The sequence below is a fragment of the Corvus moneduloides genome, chromosome 1 (genome assembly GCF_009650955.1).
Source record: "Corvus moneduloides isolate bCorMon1 chromosome 1, bCorMon1.pri, whole genome shotgun sequence".
In the NCBI taxonomy this organism is placed as follows: Eukaryota; Metazoa; Chordata; class Aves; order Passeriformes; family Corvidae; genus Corvus; species Corvus moneduloides.
In genome coordinates this window covers 154,796,194-154,816,974 of record NC_045476.1, presented here as the reverse complement: position 1 = coordinate 154,816,974, position 20,781 = coordinate 154,796,194, and the positions used below count along the sequence as shown (strand labels likewise).

The 20,781-nt window shown below is 41.4% G+C and overlaps 1 protein-coding gene across 21 annotated transcripts in view; it reads left to right on the top strand.

Annotated features, from left to right (window-relative positions):
• The window catches only part of MTSS1 (MTSS I-BAR domain containing 1), a 126,479-nt gene that overhangs the window by 88,392 nt on the left and 17,306 nt on the right, over window positions 1-20,781 (top strand). For 12 of the 21 annotated variants that reach the window (XM_032132962.1, XM_032133018.1, XM_032132955.1 and 9 more), the window contains 7 exons: window positions 3,215-3,299; window positions 4,730-4,821; window positions 6,562-6,636; window positions 12,327-12,338; window positions 17,535-17,692; window positions 18,933-19,040; window positions 19,994-20,091. In XM_032132962.1, coding sequence (XP_031988853.1) covers window positions 3,215-3,299; window positions 4,730-4,821; window positions 6,562-6,636; window positions 12,327-12,338; window positions 17,535-17,692; window positions 18,933-19,040; window positions 19,994-20,091 — 628 coding nt within the window. The remainder of the gene's footprint in view (window positions 1-3,214; window positions 3,300-4,729; window positions 4,822-6,561; window positions 6,637-12,326; window positions 12,339-17,534; window positions 17,693-18,932; window positions 19,041-19,993; window positions 20,092-20,781) is intronic. The other 9 variants (XM_032133008.1, XM_032133065.1, XM_032133113.1 and 6 more) reach the window with 2 other exon arrangements.

Sequence of the window (20,781 nt, the reverse complement as noted above, 5' to 3'; positions counted from 1 at the left end):
GTGAATGGAGCCCAGGTCACCCACCCAACATACTTATGGTTTGGTGAAAAGTTTGCTAGTTGGGCCTCAGTATTTCTGTTTGGGAAATTACAGCTGCTGTAGGATGTCAGGGATTTTTTCCAGGGACCTGCTTGTAAGTGAAGTGTGGAGAGGGACAGTGCATTCAGCATGTTCTCTGTCAGATGCTCTTTTTGCCACCACATCTGTGGGTTGATAGCACTGAAAAAGGAACTATCTCCACTGATCTTCTGCCTACCTGGCTCATGGCTCTGTCCTTGAGTCAGTAGGCAATTGGTCACTTACAGAGCAGGTTTTTGAAAATATAAACCATAAATTAATTTGGAAGCTGAAGCGGGTTTTGTATGACTGTGGCATTCACTGCAATAAACTTTTTACTAGATTTTGATTACTCAGGTGCATAGCCAGTACCAGGACTTGCACACACATTAATGCTGCTTGTAAGGTCCATCTCTGTGTGCAGAGCGCACGTGTTGGCCGCCCGCTCCGGCTGTGAGTAAACCACTCATCAAACTGTAATTTATATAAAACATATGTTGGTCGTGTTCGCTGAGCTGAGATTGGATAAAAGAAATCCGAATTACCATCCCTTGTTACATTTGGATATTTTCAAACCACTGCAGTGGTACAAAATTATTCCCTTCTGCCAGTTTGTGTAGCCAGCTGAACCCAACCCTTTGGAAACAGGAGCACCAGTGCAGTTCTGCTGGTGGGAACCAGCCTTTACAATAACCTGCCGAAAGCTGAGATAAACCCTTTACACTGCGGGTGTTCCTGGAAGAACAGCTGAATACATTGGTGATGGCCATGGTCCTCCAGCTCAATAAATCAGGGGGTGGTGAGAGGCTTGTATTTTTTTTTTTTGCTTTCTCAGGAAGCGTTTGTATTCTTGACTGTTAATATAGTTGGCAACAGAGAAGTAAAGCTCTCTTTAACTCCAGTGCTGTTGGAGTCCTTCATACATCGAGGAGAAGCAGTGGGATTCAGGTGTGGGAGAAGATGCGCTGACACTGCCCTTTGTTCAGTCTGGTGAGCCTTGCCAGCCTCAACCCACTCCCTGCATCCCTCCCTGGGTCCATGCTGACCAAGCAGAGGTGCTGGCTCAGCCCTCCCAAAGTTTTCAGCAGCACCCCTCCTTCTTCTTCCTGAGCAGAATCCTAAACCCATCTTTTGCAATACCTTGTTTCCAGAAGGGACATCAAAAATTTCTCAAAACCATTTATTTTCCTTTTACCTTGACTTCATTAGAGTAGTCTTCATTCGCAGAACAAAATAAACACCTCATCCTTTGATATTCTTGTAAACTACGGATAACATGAGGTTTCAAAAGGTGGGAAGAACCAGTAGCCCACTCATCACCAACCAGTTGCATTTGGTTTTTTTCCATGAGAAAGTGTCTTTATTCCAGGCTTAATTTATTCTGTTGTGGCTTGTCATTTTGGTTTTTTTTTTCTCTGAACTTCGTTTGGCTGTTCTGCTGACCTTGCCCGTCCATCTGTATTATGTGTTGAGGGGATATGTTTATACTTTGGTTGGTTGTGTTTCAGGTAAAAATCTGTTACCTTGGAATTTAATATTAATAGTAACTGACCCTTATTTCCTAGTCTCCCCAAACACATGGTGCCTTATTTCCTTCTTACTGTTCTGATATGACCCTTCCTTTTTTCATATAACAGACTTAGGAAAGCAGTGTCACTTAACCATTGATGGTCCTTAATATTCCAGCATTTCAGTGAGTTTTCAAGCTGAAAAACCTACCTTTTCCCTAAACTTGATTCAGAATTGCTCTGCTGGTAGCCAGGGAAATTTTTGGTTCATTTGTTCTTCTCTGCCATTGCAGTTGTGCCACATTAGGCTCTGAAATAAAATTACTTTTATTTGGCAGTGGATCCAGAGAAAAATGTCCATGTTTTGGGACAGAGATCCACTCTTTCTTGTGGATGTTGTCCTTTCTCCACTTGCTTTCTCTCTGTTACTCTCTCTCCCCATCTTCTGTACTGCTTTTTGAGTTACTGGAGTCAGTCTCAGCTTGTGCAAGTGCAGCATCGCCAGAAGAGATGGGTCCAGACCCAGCCTGGAGTCTGTGTGCTTTTCCCACCTGTATGCAATGAGTCTACAGCTCTTTGATGTTACCAAATAATATTATTTCAAAAGCTCCTTATAAAAACATGAGTAATCAGGCAAGTGACAAAGGACTTTCTGTTTATCTTTTTGAACAATACCAAATAGCCACAATTTGTTCCAGTTATTTGGTGTCTTTGTTCCAGAGCCATTTCGTGGGCACAGGACTTAATTCTGCAGAATGCAGGAAGATGGTGACTTGTTTCCATGTTTAAAAAAATCAAAATATTACAGTTTCTTAGGAAGATTTTTTTTTTCTACTTGAGCAATGCTATTTTTAAAGCCTAGGGAAGATTTTGCTCTATGATACAAGTCTAAGGTTATTTTAATAATCAAATACAGTTTGGAAACGGTTCGTAAGAAGGTTGATGTTTGTATCCTGAAATAGTAGATTTAATTTGCCAATGGGAACTAAGCAAGTACCAAAACTGACGCTAACCGAAACCAACTTATATGGAAATTTAATAGGCAGATGGGAGCTGGTATTGCTGATTGAAGCGGGGAAGGAAGGGATGTGTGTTGTGAGGAGGGAGAGCCCGGGGGGAGCGGGGGGTTTGTGCCGCCGTGGGACGGGCCGTGGTGGCGGCGAACGGCGCCACCTGCTGGCGATGCCGGGAGCACGCCGGGCCCGGCCCTGGAGCAGCAAAACGCGTTTGAGGCATTGGGCCTAAAGAATCTGGGGATGGGAAAGTTGCATCGAATCCCCTAGGTGTGGAAATAATGCCCGCTCCCTTGACAGCTGTGCTGCTTGGCTTTTGACATCTCAACCCCTTTTCTTTCAAGTCTTCTGCCACAGGCTTGGGCCTCATGGCAAAGAAAGCTGCCTGGAAGAACTGTCTTTTTAATCATGTTTGGTTGCTTGATTCTGGTCTCCAGGTGAGCAGGAATTAGTCTCTTCCTGGGATGACAGATACCACTTAGATCTGCCCTGTTAATAGTCTGGTTGATTCTACAGTTACTATTACTTTGTTTTACAGTTGCTGTGGGAGACTTGGCACCTCCATCCTGGTTGTTATGCCTCTACACCACAGGCAGGAATCTCATCAGTGGTCTCACCTGCCTTTTTGTTTTTCAGGTGGTACCAGAGAGATTGGGTCTGCTCTCACCAGAATGTGTATGAGGCACAGAAGTATAGAGTCCAAACTCCGGCAGTTCTCAAGGTGAGTGGCTCCGTACCTGGGCCAGCACTGGAGGTTCCTCCTTCATGTGCTTCTGGGGAGCATCTAAAGCTGTTCACCAGCATTGTCTTCTCTGGTGGCTTCTGCCCATGTCACTGAGAGCAGGAGTTGTTTTCTCCCTGCAGCATGTTCAGTGCTGTGACCATGCAGGGTTTCACTGCACATTCATGGGGCTGGGCCAGTTCACCTCAAATCACCTCTAAATGCTGCAGATTCTCACTGTCAGTTCCTGTTGCTCAGTGCTGAGCAGGCGGCTGCTGATGTGACCAACTGACCTGTCTTTGTTTCAGGCCTTTAAGCTTTGTCTCTTAAGTTTTAAACAAGCAGCAGCAGCAGCAGCAGCGTTGTGCTGCTTCCTCAGCTTACTGCACAGCCCAAATAGCTTGCGGCTCAGAGAAAAACCTTTAGCAGAGCAGTATACAAAATGCAAATTCTCTCATCCTGTTTTTGAAATTGAAGTTAGACTGTAGAGGTAATGAGAGAGAATTAACTCATGTGAAACCTGAGCTGTACAAAAACAACCTACTTATGTAGTAAGTAGTAGTTTGCATGTATGCCTTTTTAATCAGACCTGAAAGTTATATTTGACCTTTGGGGAACAGAAACTATGCTTCACCACTTGCCTGATGTCCTGCTTTGTTTTTTCCCTTTTTCCCCCATCCTCGGAAGTTTTCAAAGCCAGGTTGGATGGGGCTATACGTGGCCTGGTCTAGTGGAAGATATTCTTGACCACAGCAAGGTGGCTGGAACCAGATGACCTTTAAGGTCCCTTCCAATCCAAAACATTCTGTTATAATTCTGTGATTATTTTAAAGTAAAATTATTTATGAAATTGGTTGTGAGGAGACAATTTTAGTCTCCAGTTACCACAGAATTAGCTGTTTAAATGGTTTGATCCCAGTCTCATTAATTAGTGGAGCATTACTGGTTCTATATCATGGACTCCACCAATGTGAGGTGAGGCACATCAGTGGGCAGGATTTTGTTCTCTTGTACAACTGCTCTGTCTTCTTGTGTACATACATGTGCTATTTAAGTTTATAATCTCCATGGCTGCATGAACCTTTCTGGTCTCCAGAGTATCCATTTAAATTGTGTGATGGTTGAGTAGGATCTGTTTACACTGAATTGTTTCGGGTCACTCCTTTGCTTTACCCTCTGTTCCTCAGTGTCCTGACCTTCTGTAATTCTGGTTATCTTGTGATGTGGATTTTTGATTTTTTTTTTTAAATCTACTTCTTTCTTTTGCTTTCTCTAGTGTAAACATTTTTATGTTCTGATATTTACATTATGACACTGGTAGCTGTCACAGCAAAAAGTAAAAATACTCCAATATTGACCTTGGCTCTCTCTGTAAGAATAGGGGCATCTGCAGGATTTGATTGCTCTTTGTGTTTTTTCAACAAAATTAGTGCTTTAATTGACTGTCTGATAAACCCACTTCAAGAACAGATGGAAGAGTGGAAGAAAGTGGCCAATCAGCTGGATAAAGACCATGCAAAAGGTAGTTACGGAGGAAGAATTCTTTAATAGGAGTAAGATTGTAATATCAGTTTTTCTTCCTCTTTTTATGTTTGTACTGGGGAACTGAATGACATGCTTAAATATGTATAGCAGTTTTTCTCTTTTAGAACATTCCTCTCCCAAAATGCTTAACAAAGTGTTAACCCTTCCCATATGCATTTTGAAGGTTTAGTTTGCAGGACTCCTGGGGATGGGTTGTTTTTCTAGACTGGTAAGCAGTGACTGGGTCTAACTCTGTTAGCCCACTCTGCCTGTATGTGCTGAGGATTGGAGATGCCACATGTATCCCTGCAGAGCCCTGGGGTGTCACTAAAAGCAGCTTGTAAGATCATGTTATGCCTCAGCCATAGCATCCTCCAGAGACTGCACAGCCCTGTAAAACATTGAGCATCGTTATTTTATGCCTGATGCCATACAGAAAGTGCACCTGGGGAACGGGAGAGCTCTGATGTTGGACATGGGATGCCCAGGGCTGCAGTGGTGATGATGGCTCCAGAGGCTTTCCCGGGGGAATGAGCATCAGGCAGCCAAGTCTTGCACAGCAGGTGCATGTTGGTAGATGCCTTTGGCTTTGTAAAATTTGTACTGGGAATGGTGGCCTTCTAGCACAGGTACTGAAAGCAGATTGCAGTTTGCCACTGACTGACCCTTGAAAATTTCAGACTTTTGTTACATCTGAAAGAAGCAGCAGCAGCATAATTTATATTGGGGAGGGTGAGAACTGATGGGAAGGAGTGGGCTTGACCTCCAAAAGAGGATTTCCTTCTTCCCCCATTATTACTGGGGTCAGATAGAAGCAGTTGAATCAGCAGCTCTTGAAAAACTTCCTGCCTTGTGCTGCAGAGAGTGTTAAGCATGTAGTGAGCAGGGGAGGGGAATCACATGGGGTCATGCAGGTAGGGGTGACCCAGGCCAAAGTGGCAGTGAGATTTAGAGTTTGCTGGGCAGACTTGGGTGTTGGGAGTGCAGTTGGCCTCGGTACAGCTCCTGTGCCTGCCATCAATCTGCTTCTGTTTTTCCATCTACAGAAAAGTAGTAACACTGAGCTCCTTTGTTAAAGTGTACGTGTATATGTATATACATGCATACATGCCTTTTATCTTTTTTTTTTAAGTACGAGTTTTCATATCTGGTACCTTTAGTGTTCCTGCACTAGAAGTTGAATATTTTGTCCTGGGATTTTAATTCTCCTGGGATTTGTACCTCATCTGAAAATGAGGACAAGTGCAGTGTGCTCCACTTCATCAGAAGGATCTGGCAATGTGACCCTTCCTTGGGCAGAGTTTTAGCACCCTCTTCCTCTGCCTGATGCTCATGCTGGAGAGGGCTCACAGGATATTCTCAGCCTTGCCATTTCTGGATACTTGTTTTTTGAACACAGATGTTTCGAGAAACCTGTCATCTCTGTTTTCCATTCCTGAGAGTGGATGAGTCTTTGAAATGAAAAGCACTCTGATTTTGTACTGTGTTCTCAGTTGTTATTTCTGTAAAGGCTTTGTTTATTTGGGAAAGATTTTAGTATGTGAATGTGCTCACACCCTAAAATGTTGCATTAAGCCAAATGTATAGGCTTTACAAAATGTGAGTTCTAAGCTGCTTTGTTTAACAGTAGCTGTTCTCTGAAAGTTTGTAGTCTAACGTCTTTAAATGTAGCCTTTTCTGTGAAAAACATTAATTCTGAAATTGATTATATTGATAATAGAGATTGTGTCTTTTTTAGAATACAAAAAAGCCCGCCAAGAGATAAAAAAGAAATCGTCTGATACACTGAAGCTACAGAAGAAAGCAAAGAAAGGTAACTTGCTTCATACTCTACTGTTAACAAGCTTCTGAGCTGTGCTCATTGACAGAGACTGAACAGTGATAGGACTTTCTACTGCAATAATTCTGCCACTCTAATGTATTCCTGGTACGTACTTGGGTACCAGGATACAATTACTATGTGTCATTTAAATCATGTTCTGAAGCTGCCTCTAATGTTCTTACACAAAAGCCTTAAAACTGTTTGTGCAAAGTCAATCATGTTTTAAAATAGAGCCCTTACTGCTAACTTTTTCTTTTTAGGAACATTGACACTCTTAACATGACTTGTGCAGATACTTGTAAAATTTTCTAGAATCTTCTGGAATAATATTAAAAAAGCCATTATGTAAATGTTCCCTAACTATTAACATTTCTCACTGTTCTACCTTTTTGCCACTTTTCTTCTTTTTTCTTTTTTTTTAACAGCCTGTAATCTTCTACACCTTACCTTATTGATCAGAGTGTGAGAAGATAGCATGGGTTGTTACTGGGGGGAAGAGCACTTGGCAATCATAGAAAACTAAAATGAGTGAGAAGAGAAAGGGACTTTTCCTGAAAGGCAGTTTGTTTCTTTTGGCAGCTCTGTTGCTCCTGTTGCTCTCCCACCACCACCTTGTCACAGGGGTTTCATCACTGTTTTGATGGAAACATGCGGCACTGCTAGCTGCAGCTTTGCCATCACTAAGAGTTTTACTTGGCCATGTGCAAACCCCACCAGGCTTTGGAATGATAGGGAGCTTGTACAGAAGACTTCCTGGTTCCCTTTCCTGCGCTGGGCTCTTCCCAGCTGGGTCAGAAGTGTTTGAGCAGCTCTCAGTCTGCAGGTTGCAACTTGTCCTTCCCCTCCTGCCTAAAAACTGTGAACCCAGGGACAAGCAAAATAAACGCTGGGGTGGGGAGTTTCTTGAAATTTTGAAATTGTATAAGTGTTACCCAGAACAGGTGAGCTGTCTAACTTTCCTTCCTAATAGGTGAGTCAATAATTACACTGGTAGAAAGCCACATGACTGGAAAACTGCTCTTGAATTTTAGCTGACTTTAGATACGAGATGAGAAGAGATGAAAGCCAGCAAGAGGGAGCTTAGCTCAGTAGGTTCTGTGTGTCTGTCAGTTTAGTGTTCAAAATCAGAATGGTGATCATTAGGGGAACATGACTTTTTGAGATAAGATTTTATTTTTGGGTAATGCATAAATATGTTTCTCGTTTTGTGTGATGAAATGTCTGACTTGAGACCAACAGGTTTAGAGAGTTTGTGCTATTCCTTCCATGTCTCCTCCTGTCTCCCCACCTTTTCTAGTCTTATTTCTTGTCCTTGTGTGGTACAAACAACCCATCAGTGCACGGAAGGTGAGCACTGCGAAAAAAGCATGGAATGGTTTGGGTAGATGTCTGGGATCTGTGAAGAAGGAGCCATTTTTTAGCATGTTTCTGTGGATTGACAGCTGTCTGGCTCCCTCTCCTCTTTATTCTGCTTCTGAGTGTTCAGTAAATCAGTCTGCAGTATTGAAGGAGGAGACATCATTTTCTGTAAAGTGTGAAGAGGAAGGAGAAGTACTTAAAAGCTGCTGGAAAAAAACGAACCCACTGTTCTCATACTGCAGATGCCACCTGCATCTGTCAGCAGTGGTTAAAGCAAGCAGACTTGGTCCTTGGATTTTCTAGTTTCATACCCCCTCCTCAAATATGAGCCAAGTCTCATGATGAGAGTCAGGAAACTGGTGTTTTGTCCTCCTTCAGGATTAAACATCCTTGAGCAAGGAGTGGAACAGGCCTCATTTTGCCATCATTACAGCAGTCATAATGTAATTGACGTTTTGTTTCTTCTTTTTTTTTTTTTTTATGTAATTCCCTTGCTTAATTTTGCTGTTAGGATATTCTTTTGGAGTTGTGGTGAAGGTGCTTTATTTCTGTGCTGTCCCCCTTGGAATTGCTGTCAGACTCATGGTGTTTGGTCCAGATCACAAAACCAATAGGAGTCAGGAGGGGTTTGAGTGTATGGGGCAGGTGGAAGAGCTGAGGTCTCACAGGTAGCCAGTACAGGGAAAAGCAGGAGCTGCAGTATTTTTGAGGAGCTGAGAGTTGTTCTCATGTCCACTGGGGAGGAGAGATGCAGGGAGGCCTTCGCTCATATGGCTGTGCGTGTGAATGCCCAAAGCTGTTGGCCCCAGCACGAGTGGACAGGAGGTGGGAGGAGGGTCTCCCTGCCTTCTTGCAAGTTATCTACAACACTTAAATGTAGAAGAAAAAAACAGGAGCAGATGCCTTTTCCCCTCTTTGTTGTTTTGATCCCTGTCTTGAAGAAATAAAGCTTTGGTCTGACTGCAGTGTCAAATGGTGTTGTGAAAATGTTTTTGTATGTACCCATCTTGACAGATCTGTTCAGTGTCCTGTGAGGTGAAGTATGTTGTTCTTGCTGCTACTGCGGAATAAAAAAATCATGATAAAGCTGCAGAAGTGATTCTGCTTTAGGACACAAATGAGGTTTGAACTATGGGACAACTGTGCTGGCAGGCATGTGGCTGAGTGCATGAATGTCTTCCTGTGTCTTCAACTCTCCTGTTTCTCTGTTTTTCAGACATACTTTTTTTGTTCTGTTCTTCCTCAATCAGGACCTGTCCCTTTGATTTTTCTGTAAAGTTACTGACTCACCTATGGGAACTCTAAAACAACCAATTCATCCCCTTCCTAGCTCTTGTAAGAATACTTTTGAAATAACTTTTTGATTATCTGTGGGCAAACAGGATGTTTGCTAAATTCTGGATTTGCTTCAATACTGTGCATGCTACTAAAAAGGTCCTTTAGGCTTATTCTGCTATTTCCCATCTGACCTTACAGGAAAGTGCTTTTCTTCTGTTTTGGGCAGAAGGAAACAAATACAACCCTCCACTTTCCTCATTTGTGTCATGGAAGTGGTGTCCCCTGGCCCTGACATGTTGGGCTGCAGAGGCTGTATCTCACAGCTGATGCTGCAGCATGCACAGCAGCTCCTTGCTCCTTGTCTGCATCCTGAGGACGTTTAGGAAGGAGGGTTGTGGGCTGCGTGGCTTGTCCTGGCAAGAGTGCTGCAGGCTGGGCTCCCCACCTTGGTCTGAGGGGCCAAATACACGGGGGTTTGCCTCTTCCGTGGCTTGTGTGTGGTCTGTTTGTTCTTGTACCATGTGGCCCAGTTGAAAGTTCAGGCTGGGAATTTAAGATCGTGTATTAGAAATTACGTTTGTGGAGTATGTTAATTGCAATAACGGTGTTTCCAAAGCTTGAAGTGATGGGGAAAACACCAAGCTTTCCAAACAAAACAAAAGGAAGTCCAGGGTCCTTTTTGGAAGTTTGCTAGGGTATTTTTAGTAAAGTGACACGACTGTGAAATGAAGGTCTTACATTTCAAAAGACCTCACAGAGAAAATTTTCACTCTATTTGTTGTCTTTAAATATCAAAAAAAAAAATCCACCTGAAGCTAAATCTGTGTAGTCTTAAATAAGATCCTGGTGCACCTCCCAGATCCATGCAGTCCCTGAAGGTGTCATGGCTATCTTCAAGGTTCATCATTCTCCTTACACCCTTGTTCCCATGGGGAACAGGCCCCTAGGGCTTGTTGCCCACCCCAGCACTGAAACTTATCTCTTGCTGAACAGATGGAGGTGTGTAGTGCATGGGATTGCAGACACCTTCTAAATTTCTCTTTGTCTTTAGGCAAACATTGGCCATCAGAAGTCAGCCCAGCTAACCTGACTCAGCAGAATTATTATGCATATACTTAAAATAAATTCCATGTTTAGGTTTCTGCTGAGTCAGGGCCTCATACATGGATCCATAGGTGCTAGAAGCTGTTGTTGCTATCTTGAATCAGGAGAGAGTCAGCAGCTGTGGCTCTGCACGTAACCATTTGGCAAGGTTAACAAAGTGCATGATTCTTGAAGAAAAAAGGATCAAGTGACTAAATTAAAATATATCTAAATGTATGTATAAAATCCAGAGTGCACGTTTGGTCTATTTTCTGTATTTCAGCTTGGCTATTAATGAAAAAATAGACAGGTTTCCCTTCTGCATATAATAACATGACTGGTAGGTTTCGTTTTCAGGTTCTTCATGTGACACTGGGTGAGCTTTGAGGAAAATGTTTAAATCCAAGTGGATATGTAAGAAGTTGTTGAATGTAACGCTCCCAATAATATAACACATGTTAATATGAAAACTGAGTTTTATCTGTCAGACATGTGTAGAAATTTCTGCAGAGTTCCATTAACATTCAGTACAACATTTCTTCTTGTGTCCCATCAATGTTGAGTAACCAAACTGACATTTTCTCCTTTTGAGTATGCAGCAGTTTTGGAAAGTGTTCTGTGATTCTAATGAAATTGAGATAATAGACCATGATTTTTATTTTACTGTAGAACATGATTATTAATTTACTGTAATACTGCCAAAAGTGCATTTTCTTCCTCCTCCTGGTTAGCAAAGATATGACCTCTTTGTGTTTTAGAGCCTTTTTAGCTATTTTTGTGTTATCCTCTGGTCTTTGTAATATTGTATTACTGCTCTCAAGGATGGTCATGCAAACCCCATGACTCTAAATTAAAAAGCATAAAGCTCTTCAATGTAATTATAGCTGAAGAATGTCTCAGTTCTTAAAGCAAGTGCTGACCTTCTCATTCAAGCACTTTGCACTCTTTCTGTACGTGGCACTTTCCCCATCTATAGTGGCAGGCTGGGGAGGGAGAATCCCTGGCCAGAGCCTTCCTCCCCCAGGAGGGAGCCTCATTCCTCTAAATTGATCAAGTGTGGCACAGTGACTGAAGTGAGAGCCAAAGCTCTGTTGAGTCAATAAGATACAGCTCAGAAGGAGGAAAGCTAATGAGCAAATTATCCTTATCTGTTGCAGGGAAAGAATCCTGTGTGGATGAGGCCATGATGCCTGCAGGGCTCTTTTGGTGCGTTTTGGGGTTTTTTTCCCTGCAAGTTTATAATGCAAGCTTTCCTTAATAAAAATGCAGTGAAGACATGTTGGTAACTTGGTGACTGAAGACATTTCTTCGATTCACTTTCATTCCTTGAGTTTTGAAGGCCTCTTGGTAGTTCCCCTCTTTTTGACAGCAAGCCAGTTTTATTACAAAACTTTATTACATAAATTTTTTTAATTAAAACACACGTATCATAGTTAATCTTTTTGATGTTCTTCCACATTGCATCAGCAATTAGCTTTTCATTTAATTAACAATCTATTAATGTAATTGCAGCAGAGGACATCAAAAAGTGCTGTGGTTACTCATACAGCACCCGCCTAGAGTTCTGCAGGTTTGAGTTCCCTCTTCCCTTCAAGGGACTGAGCTTTGTGCCACTTGACCAGGGTCTGGTTGTCTGTGTTGTGCACTTTTTCTGAAGCACGGGTTAACGTGTTCTCACTGAGGAGTCTAAACTGGTTTAAGTCTCTTAAAGTAAAACTGTATGGTTAATAACCAGGGGTTTAATTTGCAACAGCTCACCAGGATGCAAAACTAATGCGTTTGTCTTTATCAGCAACGGAAGAAGTCAAAATAGTCTAGTCCAAACTGCTCACTCTTGTCTTGGCGCTGATGATAATGTCTAAATTCTAGGAATGCTGGAATACCAGTTTGACTTTTTTTATTTTCCTTTCTGTGTCAATTTTGTGTCCTGCAATTTCTCACCATGCGCACCTGCCTGACAGCTGAGGCTCTGGGTAAGTCTCTGCCATGCTGTGACCCTGGTGGCTGGTTTATTGTAGCCCTTGCTGTGGCCTTTTTATGGTGTCTGGTCTCCACTAACTGCCTAGACTTTAATTTCTAATGGAACTAAAATATTGCCTAATCCTAATGAACAAACCATTTTTTGATTTATTTTCTTTTGGTATCTAATTGGAACACTATAAAAGAAGAAAACTAGTATTGTGGATAAACCTCTGGTTTATTTTAGAAAGGGATTAACGTGGACAGATAAGTCTTGTCACAGTTGGGAGAGAAGTTAAATGGAATAGACATGTCATCAAGGTGATGTTCAAATAATTGAGCATCTTATTGTTAATATGACTTTTAAAGTCTAGAGCCTGAAGTCCTTAATGTTGGTCTTTGCAACTTGTGATCCAAACTCCCTTTTTTTTGAAAATCGCATGCATCTTTTTTACCTGATAGATAAGAAAACACTATATTTACTTCATGCTGGGGAAAGGGTTGGAATTCAGCATCACAGTTATCTCCTGTTGCCTCATCACGTCTCAAATGTGTTTAAATTGGGGTGCTGTTTCAGCTGTTTTGCAAGTTTAAAGTGGCTGCCTTGAGATCTCGTTGTGTATGAAGCATGGTGTTTCTGAATCTGAGCAAAGTACTCATACCTGCACTTGTAAGTGTAGTGATGTAGGTGTTGCCTTTGGGAGAAGCCTGGATTGATTAAATCGGGAAGCTCTCAAACGAGGCACCTCCGCTGGGCTCCTGGAGCTGGGCCTTGTTGAGCCCTGCCGCTTGTCCCCAGTTTTTGAAACCACATATTGTAGTTTTCCTGGTTTGTAATTCAGTCAAGAAATGTCATTTGGCAACTTGTAGCTTTTCTGTTAAGGCAAAACTTTGTACTTTCGAACATGAGCAGCTGACTCAGATCTCCAGTAGCCAACAGAAAGGCTCAGATTTGGTTTCTGAAGGAGTCAGAAGTTAAATCCCAGTTATGAGGTTTTTCACCTTTCCATAAATGGTGGCAGAATTCTTCCGTTCTCAGCACAAATCCATATCAGTTAATTTGTTAGCTTTACTATGCAGAACTTAAAGGAGTTGTTCATCCTGGCAGCTGAAGCAGGTGTGCTCTTGTAAAGAAGGTGGTTTGGGAATGACTGACTCGGAGCCTGCTTTGGTTTGTACAAGTAGAGGTGTACTCAGCATTGTCTCATACAGTGTAAATTCTGCCACTGTCAAGTGTCCAGTATTGAATATTCAAGTTCTGTGCAGATGCTTAAAAAAGTCTTTATGTGAGAACATGGAAAATAGTAATTTCACCAATATTTGCTGCACTGCATTGTCAATAACAACAATAGCTTCACCAGTCTGACTTGCACAGAGAGAATTTAAAAATTATTCTACTTTGGTGTTGCTGAGAGTTTTGCCAGTTTACATTGTCTTTTAAAATACAGGCATGAAATAGGGTTGAAAATTAGATTTGCCTTTTCCTTTTTCCCCTAATATTTTTCCTTTACTAAAGTTCTGTTTGAACAATAGTTATTTAAGGAATTGCATGAGGCTTTCAGCCAGGATTCACGCAAAACACTGTAAAATTAAAATGCAAATTCTATTGCATGTTGGTCCTTTAAAGCCCTTGCATGTCATGGTAATGATGTAAAGCACCTGCTCTGAGGGTAACATATTAATAAGCCTGTCCTTGAAGTAGCAGCAGATTCATGTTATTTTTGATGGGAAGCAGTTCAGCTCCCTGCACATGATCAGCTCTCACTTGCCTGTATCCAGCAGCAGGTCACCAGGCTGTTGGAGCATGGTGCTGTTGGAGAATTCAGTCCACAACTTCTGATCTTGCATTTCTGCTCCTTTCTGCATCACCAGAGCTCCACTTTGAGAAAGGCTGGATTTGAATTCCTCTTCAGTGTTCAGATTGTTGACTTGTTCTGGGTGCAGCCAGACATGCTCTGCAGAACCATCCCTACATCCTGTTCATGTCTGGCTGGTTGCAGACCAGCGACCTGTGACTACAATGGATGCTTTGACATCAGTCAGCTGTTGCTGATTGCTGTGGTGGGTCACTCAAACCTGCCTGCAGCTGGAGTAGGAGTGTCCTTCCAGGTGCACTTTTACAGCTGCTCCATGATAAGATTGTTCTGGAACTATCTTATATCATTGTAGTAGTTGTGTTGGTTTGGAAGTGTTTTGGAATATATAACCTAAAGGCCAGAGAATGTGGGCTGGAGGAAATAATCACTTGCTGATGTTCCTTATGAAAATGTGCCTTACGAGCACAGCAAAAATGCTGCAATCAGAAATATTGCCTTGGCCAATTAACCTTCTCCTTATGGTTCAAGGGGAAAAGAACTGCATTGCTCTCCCGTGGTTAATATTCCCTTCTGAGATAAGTAGCAGATTCAAATCAGTGGAGACCCAAGGTGGCTGAGGTGGAAAGGTGGTCAGCAGTTGGCCTTCACACCTTTGGTGTTCTCTGGGTGTAGCAGTGCTGTCGAGGGGGGTTATGCTCTGCTCTGCTTAGCAAAAGAAACTGACAGAGAGTTCTCATCCCTCAAATTCCTGAGGTGAGTGCAGCTGGTGATTCAGGGAGTAGGAAGAGCTATGCCTACTTTCAAACAATTTGCTAGATTGATGTCTGCATTGTGGAGCTTTCAAAGGATGTTGATAAAGCTTTCCTCCTCCTAAAAGATGAGTTATGAGAAGTCACCAGGAGAGAGCTGTATTCATCTGTAAACATCTGACTTCAGAGCCTCGTCTAAATGATTCACCTGAGCTTGTTTCCTGCTCTGAATTATACCCAAGACAGCTTCTGTGTTTTCACAGACTACCCCAATGCCCCTGAGTATAAAAACGGGTCTGTGAAAATACTGGTGAGGAGGTGGTGTGTCTGTTACTGTACTGACTCACTGGAAGAAGTAAAATGGGAATTTTGTAGAGGTACAGAGGATGCTGGAGAGTGGTGCAGTTTTACACTTGCTTTGGCCAAAGGGTTAAAATAGCAGCCTGAACCTTATCCTCATAACTTTGTTGAATTGAGTGGATTACACAGGTGCAAATGTGTTTTATTCTTGCCCCAGGTTTTGGCTGCTCTTGTTTCTCTGGTCCAAGATGTGGTGTTCTGAGGTCTACATAAAGTACCAAAACTCACTGTAATTGAACCCACTTTGTCAATGGAGTCCAGTTGCTTTTAAAGTGTGTGTTCTCTCACTGCATAGGCAAATGCATTTAACAAGGATTTATTGCATTATGTGCATGATCATATGGTGGAGCAGCTGAATGTTTATAGCAGTTCTCCAGTGCTGAACTAATGAGTATGTGATTTAGTTTGCAGCTAATATAGTTTGCATTTGGTACATCCATGGTAGTGAGCCAGTATCTAGGCTTGAACAACAGGAGATTATTTTACCCATTGTAGTTCCAGGCAGCACTCAAAAAGGGCCTGAGCAATGATGCAAGTTTCTATCTCATAAAGTATTTGAAAGAAGAACTCCAGAGAAGTATAAAATGTTTAACCACTGCATCTGATATGGCAGAGTGTGGGGAGGGCCTGAAATGTACAGAATGGCCTTGAAGCAGGAAGGCCCAGTTTGTCTCCTGAGGGTGGCAGACAAAAAGGCACAAGACCTCAAGGGAGATACCCAAGGCTCTCCTATAACTTGTTTCTGGTAGATGCTAATTTTGATGGAGGAGGCAGATGACTGGACCTTCAGAGTCTGTTATTCTTAAAGTTATTTACTTCCAAACAGTTTTATGACCACATTAGAGCAGCCAGACTGATCTGCAGGATCAGACACTGCTGGAAGTTTGGTACCAGTGGCCTTGGCGGTGGCCGTGTCCATGTTGCACTGCATGTGATTCTTCCAGAATCCAGTGTAGAGCTCTGCATGTGGGTGTCAGTGCAGTTTTATCTCGACTGTGTCTAACTCTGTACAGAGGAGATTTGGATATATCCAGCCTGTAATGCCACTAAGCCAGCATGATTCTCTTTGCTTCCATCACTGCTCTCTTTTCCTGCGGCTCTTGGCTGTGCAGGGGAGGTGATGGCTTTGCCTTGCTCTGGAGTATTAAGGAAATACATGTGATAGTAAGGCAAAGGTTTTTCCTTTGTAACCCTGACATTGAGTCATCTGCATTGTGTACTACACACATCAAGAGACATTTTTCTTCCTCTTGCTCATAGCTTTAAATTCTCCATGCAGAAAGGTTATTGTCCAAAAAGATTGATTTTGGGTAGCTGCTTGTAACTCACCCACCATTTTTTCAGTGTTATCTTTCTGGTAGTTAAATTGCATGTGATGGGATTTCTGGGAGATTTGCAACAAATTTATACAACTGAGGTCCTTTAAAATATTTAGGGGCGTAAGCTGCATGAAAACATCTTGCAACTGCAACATTATTGGTTTTAGTATGTCTAAGCAGCAGCTCTTCATTCCTAGAGGAATATTTTTTTGGCATGATGCAGTGTAAGCAGTCAATGCAGAATAAGGTTACTTAGCTGTCACAGAAAGTTTTGGTATTATGAGTTGACTGTAATTAGCACAGTGAAGCTTTTTAATTTCAAAACACTGAAATTTTATTATTTCCATTGACATATATTGGACATTTATATATATATATATATTAATAACCTGTGTTGAGAGGTTTGGTTTAGTTGGACTCTGGAATGAAGAAAACTCTTTCAGCAGTTGGTTTGTGCAGAGTACTGGACTCAGTGGTCCAATGATCAGTAACATGTCCTTAATAGCATCTTGTATAGGAGATTGATTCATTCATTTAGTGGCTCCACAAAATTCTCATTAGGACCTTGTTAAGCACAAATGCAAGAAGGAAGAGGAACACATCTGGGTGAGTGATTAATACTCTCCCAGTTAGTAAGATGTTGGTTTTCAGCAAGGAGGATGTGAAGAGTTTCTACAGCTAATGCTTTGAGAAAGTCCTTACTTAAAATGCTGTCTTTGGCTTGTTGAAACCTTTTGAATTGAGCTGGATTTCTATTCTGTGTAAAAGGAGAAGTAATAAATGCTTTGAAATGCTTGATTTAATTGGGGGGGGAATCCTTACTAATTTGAATTAAGGGAAAATGCTGGTTAAGATTTGAATTGCAAAAGCACAATCCAGCAGCAGTGCTGGCTGAAAATAATGTCATCTTCTGTGGAGAGGCACAGTTTTGACAAAATGTACTCTTGATTGTTTCCTGCATACAGGACGGGGTGACATTCAGCCCCAGCTGGATAGTGCTTTACAAGATGTCAATGATAAGTACCTGCTGCTTGAAGAAACCGAGAAGCAAGCTGTCAGAAAGGCTCTGATCGAGGAGCGTGGTCGATTCTGTGCTTTCATCTCGATGCTGCGCCCTGTGATCGTAAGAGCTCTTTGTTTTCAGTCAGTACAATTCACAGATTAGATAAGTGGCCAAAAGCCTCTGAAGAGAGCATCTCATTGTGTCTTAGGAATGAGTTTCTAGAGCCAAAATTTAGCCTGTGTCTCTGTCTAGCAAGTGGTGAGAGTTCGGACCTTTCGTGTAGGCACTCGGAGTAATTCAGCAATGGGAAACGCTGAATACCTTCAAGGTGACTGACGGGTAAACAATGGGCACAAAGACTGAAGTCAGTTTGTGTTCTCTGTGCATTCCAGCCTGAGACATTGCAAATGCAGTTTTTTCCACTGTTTTTCTTCTAACATCACATTTTAATATAAATCCTTCTTACTCCTACTCCAGTGCTAGGACTGATAAATGTTTCAAGACCTCCCCTGTGTATATAATGACATTACCTGACAAATTGCAGGCTGCTTCCATGCAGTTTTCTGATAGCTCCTTTCCTTCTACATGACAGTTTTTCAGCTCGTTGGAAAGGTTTGAGTAAATTTTCATCATCTCAGGTTGTCTGAAGCCTGACAAGGAATTATTCGTGGCTCTGCACAAGCGAGGTGCATTTCTGAAGGGTCACCAGTGTACTGGGAAAATGTTCCCAGTGCTTGTTTACAAAGAGCATCAGTCTCAACAGAAAACCATAGTTAGAGAAGTAGGAAAGTCATGGCTGAGCAGGAGGAGATGGATTCCAGACTCAGAGGACCTGGAAGAAATGGTAACTAAGGAATTACTGTGGTAGTTTACAGTGCAGAAATCATCATCTGAGTTAGCTGTCGATATAATTTGAGCCATAATCAATCTCTGTATTAATGCTCTGTACCTGTATAATTCCTTTAACTTTATCAAAAACTATGAATTTAACCCCTGTTTACACTCAAGCTTAAAATTGTTAGGGCACGTTAGTGAGTATACATAGAAGAGTTATGTATTTGTCAAGTGCAGCAAAACTGACACTTTTTCTGAAGATGTCACAAAAAGAAGGCTGAGACTTACTTATCTTGTTAATAAGAGAAAAAATTTCTGGGCCTCAGAATTTATAGCAATCTTAAAGTAGTTACAGAATCCTAAATTAATATTTCAACCTTTTGTAATTACTTAATATGCAAAGAAAAAGCAGCTCCACTGGGCATCTCCCCAGTCATCAGCAAAATGAAAAAGGTCATACATTGTGTTACAGGTCTGATTTTTAAAACCAAGGCTCTGGTTAGCCTTGCTCATTTTTTCTTTTCAGGAAGAAGAAATATCAATGTTAGGAGAAATAACCCATTTACAAACCATATCAGATGACCTGAAAAGTCTCACCATGGATCCACACAAATTGCCATCCTCGAGTGAACAGGTTAGCTCTTGTTACCTGGCAAACATTTTATTTGTGGCTTGCACCACTTTTCCTTTTGTGTTGTGAGGAATATTGACTACTAGTGTTTAGTGGCTTAATGTGATGTTTTGTAGAAGCTTTACTGCAGCAAGGTCATTTTTAACATGAGCAATTTTTAAAAAACCATTTTGTTTTGAAAATTTGTGTTTAGGGGCTGAGTGCCCCTGAAATACTTGGTGAGACCAGAATGAAGTGGTAGCAGTAACACTCTGAAGGGTATGAGGATGCCTGATTTCTGCGGAGAGTGTATGAGAAATGAGTGTCATCTCCTTGTCCTACGTTTGAGCATCCCTGTCTTTTTGTAGTCACAAAATTGGTGGGGTTGTGTAGCTTGATGGAGTCTGACATATGAGCATTTTTCCATGCTGTCCTTAAAATGGATAGGAAAATGTGTGTCATTAAATGAATCCAAATAGGACATTTTTCTCCAACCCTGCTGTGTGAACTCAGCTTTTTTGTCATACTTTAGTCACCTTGTCATTGACCTAGAAGTGCAAAGTGTTATGGTTGAATACTAGATCTTCAATTAATTGTTTAAAATGTTACAGTACTTCAACTCAAAGGCTGTAATAATTTTTTAAGTCAAAACAAACAAAACAGACAAAAACCAGAAAAACTTCCTTAATGCAAAAAATAAATCTCCAATTTACTTTTCAAAGATTTTTTTCCATTCAAACCTGAACTTTCCTTCTGTGGTGGCAGCCTTAGTATTGAATTATCGTAGTACCAGGAGGGCCAAGGATGAAACCGACTCTCCAGTGTGATACAGCGTAATTTTGGGAGAGAACTGAGATTGAGTCAATTGGCACTGATCGTTTGTAGCAAGGATGAATGTTGTATGACAAACAGATGCTTTCTATTAATAGAGGGAAAATATTTCCACATCCTTGATGCTATTGATTATCTTTCATCAGGTAATTTTAGATTTGAAAGGTTCTGATTACAGCTGGTCTTACCAGACTCCTCCATCCTCTCCCAGTACTACCATGTCCAGAAAATCTAGTGTTTGCAGGTAAGTCAATTGGTAATACCTGGTTTTTAACCTGTTTGGGGGCAAAGGGAGGCAGGTTCAGACTGTGATACGGATTTGTATACATTCTTAAATCTTAAATAACAAGTCTTACTGAAACAGTCCCTCATGGTCTTTATTCATTTAAGTGTGTGCTGGGAATATTAAAAAGGATGGGCATGACTGAACAACTTTTGAACTCAAAACAACTCGAAGATGCTTTTGATTCAGTTCTCTTGAATCCATTTTGGGTCAACGAGCAGACTGTACTGATCTAAACTCTGAGATTGTTCATTCATAATTTCCTTTTCTGTTTTTCATGTGATGGCTTTTTAGATTATTCTAAGTAGCTGTTACTAGTCAGTAAATTAAACTGTTAGAAAGGGAAAACATCCTTGGCAATTGCCCTATCAGTCTGGTAGATGGAAATGCTTTTTTGATACAAGTTTTTTTGACTGTTTAATGCTGTCTAATGCTGTCCTGAAATATGTTGAAACACTGGATTCTGTCTGTGCTTTCTCTGTAAAAACTGTTTTCTCTCATAAAAACAGTTTATTAGCATGTTGCCCCCATATCCTGGTGTCTACATTTACTCTTTCCTTTTACTGAAAAGGAAGATGCCCTGTTGTGTATTCTGCTCAACACGTCTCTAGCTGCTCTCAAATGATTACCTTTCAGTTTGCTTTATGAATA